General features: G+C 35.9%; 1 protein-coding gene across 1 annotated transcript; it reads left to right on the forward strand.

Moving 5' to 3' along the window:
• The first annotated feature begins 3,270 nt into the window (after window positions 1–3,270).
• Window positions 3,271–4,951, forward strand: LOC139194197 (uncharacterized). The gene is made up of 2 exons (XM_070818582.1): window positions 3,271–3,687; window positions 4,134–4,951. Exons 1-2 carry the CDS (start codon window positions 3,406–3,408, stop codon window positions 4,866–4,868), a joined length of 1,017 nt encoding a protein of 338 aa, XP_070674683.1. The 5' UTR covers window positions 3,271–3,405; the 3' UTR covers window positions 4,869–4,951.
• The last annotated feature ends 2,389 nt before the right edge of the window (window positions 4,952–7,340 follow it).

Genomic DNA, 7,340 nt, shown 5'->3' on the forward strand with positions numbered 1-7,340 from the left:
CTTCATCAAGCGAATATGATGTTCAACCGTTTAGTTTTGGCAGTTTTGGCCTAAAAATAACCATTTTTTTCTTTTATACCTTTTCAACTTTGTTAGCCAATTACAACAACGAATTTTTGTAATTAGGTACATATTTTTTATTTTCTTGTACATCATTGTTCTAAAATCCAACATCACCAAGCTCTCAAGTTTAGTAACTAATACAACTCAGGGGTCGATAACTTTGATGGTCCATCATCAAGCTTCAAGTTCCACATTTATCTAATTATGATCCATCAATGCAATTATGTATTTTTTAAGTATAAACAGACACTTATTTATATGATTATGTAATAAATTTAGTTAAATCCGCCTAGACCCCCACCTAGCTGCCTAGATACTAGGCCCGAGTCCGCCCCCGACTAGCGCTTATTAGCTTTTAGAACCTTGCTTGCAACTATAACTTCCTTGTTTTACAAAGAAAATGAAGGATTATTATCACAAATGATCCTTGAAATTAACTTATCCCATCAAAATAGTTCCTAAATTTGAAAATCGATTAATTTGGTTCCTAAAAATAGGTTCCACAAATCTATTTGGTCATTCCGTCTCTTCTCTGTCAAATACTTTGTTAGTATGTTAACATGCCACACAAATGGCACCCACGTCCCCAATAACATAGAGCCACATAGAAATTTTTTTTTTACCATAAAATTTATTTAAAATCCCATGTAAAAATAATTATAAATTCAATTACATTATTAAATAATTTAAAAACTAAGGATGAAGTAAGGGCTTGGGAGATAGATTGTCTGCCCTCCCCTACCCATACCCTCTCCATACTCTCCTGTTTTGTGCGGTCACGGTTAAGCCATATCAACATTTACTTTTTGTCTGATTATTTTTATAAAAAAATTAATATAAATTGTTGACGTGGCTTAACCGTGACCGCACAAAACAGGAAGGCATTAAGAGAGTATGGAAAGGAGATGGCAGACAATCTATCTCCAAGGGCTAGATCTCCCCAGGACAAAGAAGACTAAAAGACCCGTCCAACGCTTCTTTCGTGCAATAACCCAACTTGTAGCCCACAACTCTAAGTCACAATGAAGGCTTCAAAAACAAAAAGTGCTTCGTACTCTACCACATCATTAGAACATATAGCCGTGATGGAAAATGAGAATGAGATTTAGTCCGATTTGCCCTCCAAATTGTATGTTAATTTATTTGTTTTTCAAAATTTAAGGTGTCACATAAGAGTGTTTTATAAGATGAAATTATTTTGTACCCTAGACTCAATAGATTTAACTAAACAACATACTAACTTCGCACACAGTTAGACTCAACGTCCTAACTAACAGGATTTAAAATCCAATCATAACTAACACAGATTCAATCTAAGATGATTATTCAATCACACAAATGCAAGGACTCCTAAGAATTTGATTATGTACTAATATTGGTCATCTATTCACAAAACATACAAGTCTCACTAGTCAATAGAAATAAATGTTAAATAAAAAATATAACAAACTTAATAAAATCAACGTCTCATATATATATTGAAGCATTTCAACAAACACTAAAGAAGGAAGTAGATAAGATAGAGAATTTAACACAGAGTTTGATAGCCTGGATACATGGAAACCTAAGATGATCCAAATTAAATGACAAGTATCCAAGTTTTAGTTGTGCTTAGATTTTAGAGTTGAAAAACCAATAATTTGAGAACGAAAACTGATAAATAAGTCAAACAACCAACTGATGATTGAAATGGATCAAATAATGATTCGTACTATTAATTTGCAGTAAAAAAACAAAGGTTCAATTCATATGAGAGAAAACGAGTTTTCGATAAAAATTCTAAAGAGGGAGTTTCTCTCACTAAGGCTTAAATGCAACTGAAAACTCCTAATGAAAATGATGCATACTCAACCTAAACATGAAAGTAACTGAGCAAAAGAAAATTACCTTATATGTGAGGTTTTAAGGTAAGTAAACCGATTCTAAAAACTTACACAAGAACATGAAGAGAACACCTGAATACTGCAATTGGACAAAACAGAGTATATGCTTTGAGTTGGAATAATGATCAAAGTTGCGCATCAACAAGAATGTTTATATATATATTATTTGTTTTTTTTTTTTTTTTTTTTTTTTGTATATAGTGTTGGAACAATTTTGGACATTGAAGATAAATCTAAGAACACACCCAAGGTTCGCCCGTATTTTATGGAGTTGAGCATAAAAAAGGATTTGTGGTTAAAATGGAATAAGATGAAGTATGAAAAGGGGCACCTATTTTACACCGTGCAATCATAGTTCCAAAAGAAGTCTTTAAGTTTTTGAAAGTATTTCTCAAAATGTGAAATTAAGTGAAAAAAAATTATGAATTAAAGAGTCGTAAAGAATTTTAAGAAAAATTATTATATTATATTAGCAAGGTTATTATTTTAGTATATTAATACACAACGGAGTTGGGAGCATAAAATTTTATTATTTAACTAAACTTGTTAATTTATTAAATTTTATTTATTAAAGTTTATTGTGGGTGGCAAGAGCTTTTAAGCCAAGCCCCAAATTGACTGTCGAATATCCAGCCCAAGTGGATCGCTACCAGAGATTACTTGGTAAAACCCGCTTTTGTTTTTTTTATTCTGTTGGATCCACAGGGTATCCAAACAAGGGTTATTCTTAGAGCACCTCCAGCGGGGGAGGTTGCTCGGGGGCCAGTGGGTCAAACAGTAGCAAATTGCTGGGGGGATGACCTCCAGCGTATGGAAGCCCGAGCGACAGGCGAGGCCCGAGGAGCAGGCCCGTCGAGGATTGCCAGCCCGAGAGCCCGAGGGCTGCGTCAGGCGCGTGCGTTTCACGCGCGCGTGGGCGCGAGTCGTCCGACAAAAAAACAGGGCAGAGGCCCGCGATTTCAGTTATCAAAAGTTACCGTTGGGGAAGCCACGTGGCTTCCCCATGTCCGTTCGATTGAAACGGTCCTATTTTATGGACCGTTGGATTTCCAACGGTAAAAAACATTTAAAAATCTAATTTAATTTCATCCGTTTGATCTAAGATCAACGGTCCACGTTATTAGGCTTTGTAAATTAAAAAAAAAAAGAAAAAACAGTTTAAAAATCTAAAATGTTACCGTTGTGACACGTGGCACAATATGGAGTGTTGGAATTTAAATTTTTTTAAATCCAACGGCAGAGATTAATTAGGTGAATAAAAATTTTAAAAAAATGTAAAAAAATCCGAAAAAATCCGAAAAAAAATTATGAAAAATTATAAAAAATTTTGATTTCACTTCACCTATAAATACCTTCTCATTATCTTCTACCCTACACCACAATTTCATATTTTCTCAACTACTTTCAACCACATTCCTATCTTTCTTTCAAAGTTTCAATCCAATTTTTTTCCAACAAAATGACTACTCAACCAGGTACGAATTGGACGCTTCTTGAAGATGTTGCGTTGTGTACTAGTTGGGTTCAAGTTACTCATGATTCGATTACGGGTAATGAGATGCAGTTGCGAGAAATGTGGAGTCTTATTCATACCAATTATCTTGAGAAAATGGGTGGGCAAAGAACTAAGGAATCGATGTCCAGTCGTTGGAAATTACTTAGTCAATCGTTTAGTACGTGGAGAGACGCCTTGGCACAAGCTAGTGGTAATCTTCGAAGTGGGGAAAATTTAACGGATCAGGTAACAATATATTATTTATTTGTTAGCTACTTTCATTATATTTATTTGTTTGTATTATTTATTTGTTATCTTCTTTCATTATAATTATTTGTTAGCTACTTTCATTATATTTATTTGTTTGTATTATTTGTTACCTACTTTCATTATAATTATTTGTTAGCTACTTTCATTATAATTATTTGTTTGTATTATTTATTTGTTACCTACTTTCATTATAATTATTTGGTTGTATTATTTATTTGTTACCTACTTTCATTATAATTATTTGTTAGCTACTTTAATTATATTTATTTGTTTGTATTATTTATTTGTTACCTACTTTCATTATAATTATTTGTTAGCTACTTTCATTTATAATTATTTGTTTGTATTATTTATTTGTTACATACTTTCATTATAATTATTTATTTGTTACCTATTCTCATTATAATTATTTGTTTGTGTAGGAACTTCAAGCACAAGCTTGGTATGGTGCCAAAACCAAAAGCAAAAACAAAACATTCACCCGGTTTGAATGTTGGAATATTGTCAAAGATTGTCCTAAATTTAGAGTTGTGCATGTCGGTCCAAAAGTTTTCATGAACAGCACCCCTCTACACTCTACACCTGAGCATGCCTCGCATGATCATGATGAAGATGATGAAGAAGTGCCTGAAACGCCCCCCGTTGAACAAGCGTCGGGGTCGACCCGTTATCCAATTAGGCCTCAAGGTAAGAAGGCTTCAAAGAGAAAAGGTAATGCTTCCAAGAATGATTATGCAAAGTATATGGAAGATCTTGCCCGCCAAGGTGAATTGAATTTGGCCCGGGAAATGGCTAAATTTGAGGCTGATAAGGCTAGAGAGGATGCAAAAGCTGCAGCTTTTGAGAGAAAATTTGAAGCTGATGAGAGAGAAAGAGAACTACTTCGGCAAGAAAGGGAACATAGAAGAGAAGAAAGAATGGCTGAACGAGATCGTGACATTATGAAGGAGCCTTTAAAAGGGAAGTCTCCAGACTCTAAATATTTTTGGAAGTCAGAGAAAGCGGATGTGTTGCGAAGGAGGCGTGCAAGAGAAGCGAGAGCAAGAGGAGATGGTCCTAGCACCACAAGAGAAGATTATCCTAGCATGACAAGAGAAGATCATCCTAGCACCACAAATTGGTTAGGTGATGGTTATCATCCATTCACGAACCCATAATTTTCCAATCAATTCGGGTTGTAATTTCTTATTCGGGTTGTAATTTCTTATTCATTGAATAGAGTACTTTATGTTGTTTCCAATTTATTGAACTTAGTACTTTATTCAAAACACATTTAAACACACCAAATAAAATAACATGAACACACCAAATAAACACACCAAATAAAAACAAACACCAAATAAAATAAAATTACATTTCAACTCACTAAATGAACTAAAAAAACACACCACATAAAATAAAATAAACACACCAAATAAAATAAAATTACATTTCAACTCACTAAATGAACTAAAAAAACACACCACATAAAATAAAATAAACACACCAAATAAAATAAAATTACATTTCAACTCACTAAATGAACTAAAAAAACACACCACATAAAATAAAATAAACACACCAAATAAAAACAAACACTAATGAACTTAAGTATCGTCAGCACCCCTAAATTCCCACTGGTGCTCTATCAAGTCAAGTTGGCGGGCATTGTGCATATTTGACCTTTGAAGTGCAGTATATCGTTGGATGATCCTTTCATTGTAACGTCCATCCCTTTCTAATGGCTCATGTTGCACGGGCTCATCGGTGGCGTCATGAGCACAATATATACGTGTTCTTGAATTGTTCATCGTGTCTGGCTCATATTCATCAACGGCTTCATAATCGTACTCATCTTCCACAATCATGTTGTGAAGAATGATGCACGTCATCATGATGGATCGAAGCGACTCTACATCAAACAATCTGGCAGCACCCCTGATGATCGCCCAGCGAGCTTGGAGGATACCGAATCAACGCTCCACATCCTTCCTGCACCCTTCTTGACATCTTGCAAAGTGTTTTTCCTTTGCACTGCGCGGACGTGGCACTGTTTTGACAAATGTTGACCACCTTGGGTAAATGCCATCAGCTAGGTAGTATGGCCCGTCGTACATACGTCCATTGACCTCATACGTGACTTTTGGTGCCTTTCCTTGCAGGACATCGTTGAACACTGGGGATTGGGCAAGGACGTTGAGGTCATTTTGAGCTCCCGGAACCCCGAAAAAGGCGTGCCAAATCCATGTATCAAAAGATGCCACCGCCTCCAAAATGATACTTTTTGATCCTTTTCTGTCCCCATAAGCGCCTTGCCATGCACTTGGACAGTTTTTCCAAGTCCAGTGCATACAATCAATGCTTCCAATCATCCCTGGAAAACCTCGCATCTCGCCTTTCTTCAGAAGCCTTTGCAAGTCCATATGAGTAGGTCTCCGGAGGTACTTTGCGGTGTAGATAGATTCGATTGCCGAACAAAACCTCATGAGGGACTCAAGAATGGTTGATTGTCCCATCCTCGTTATCTCGTCCACTTGGTCTGCAGCTGCTCCATATGCAAGCATCCGCAAGGCAGCAGTAATTTTTTGCTGAGGCAGGAGACCCATAGCACCAAAAGCATCCGGCTTTTGCACAAAGTAAGAATCATGGTTGCAAACAGCGCCCATGATTTTGTTGAACAAATGTCGTTCCATTCTAAAACGACGTCGGAAGTATGTTTCAGGGAATGCACTGTTACGGACAAAATAATCGTCCAAGAGCTCCTGACCTCGTCGTTGCCTGTTTCTATCAATGTTTACAGCACGGTTGGGCCTGCAGATATGAGCCACAGCTTGGACGACTCGACGGGATTGTGAGGCTCTTGCCATTCTTGATTCGTCATCTCTCCGTCTACGCTCGTCATCCTCTTCCATCTCATTTTGGGCCCAATCCCTAACATTGAACATTCCTTGTGATTGGTTAAACAATTCTTCCTCTTCTTGCTCGATTTCCCACATCATCTTTGAAGAAGAAGAAGAAGACATTGTAAAAAGGAAGCAGAAACTATGAATAATGATAGGGATTTTGGTGAAGAAGGAAGCAAAAACTATGAATAATGATAGGGATTTTGGCGAAGAAGGAAGCAGAAACTATGAATAATGATAGAGATCTTGAGAAAATTGGTGTGAGATTTATGAGGATGGATGGGGGATTATATGGAGGATTCAGAAGGGATTAGGTTGTAGATAATGCCACGTGGCATGCCGTGATTCGTTAAAAATCTGGTGGAAATCTATCCTCAAAGATTGTAATCGGATTGTGACACGTGGCACGACGTGATTGGTTAAAAATCTTATCAGAAATCCATCACCAATAATTGTCTTTTTAGATAATGACACGTGCCTTGACACAACGATTAAAAATCTTATCGGAAATCCATCACCAATAATTTTCTTTGCGGATAATGACACGTGGCGCAAAGAGAACGATTAAAAATCTTATTCGAAATAACAAATATAATTATTTTGAATTATTTTATAAATACAAAAATACAAAAATTTTATTGCTATTGGCTTTTCGGATAATGACACGTGGCGCAACGAGAACGATTAAAAATCTTATCCGAAATTACAAATAAAATTATTATGTATTATTTTATAAATAAAAAAATA

The sequence above is a fragment of the Malus domestica genome, chromosome 03 (assembly GCF_042453785.1).
Source record: "Malus domestica chromosome 03, GDT2T_hap1".
Classification (NCBI taxonomy): Eukaryota; Viridiplantae; Streptophyta; class Magnoliopsida; order Rosales; family Rosaceae; genus Malus; species Malus domestica.

Excerpts from the sequence above, each read along its gene's own strand:
- LOC139194197 (XM_070818582.1), top strand. The coding sequence starts at position 3,406 with ATGACTACTCAACCAGGTACGAATTGGACGCTTCTTGAAGATGTTGCG. Across the intron at positions 3,688-4,133 it reads GGGAAAATTTAACGGATCAG|GAACTTCAAGCACAAGCTTG; the intron begins GTAACAATATAT and ends TTGTTTGTGTAG.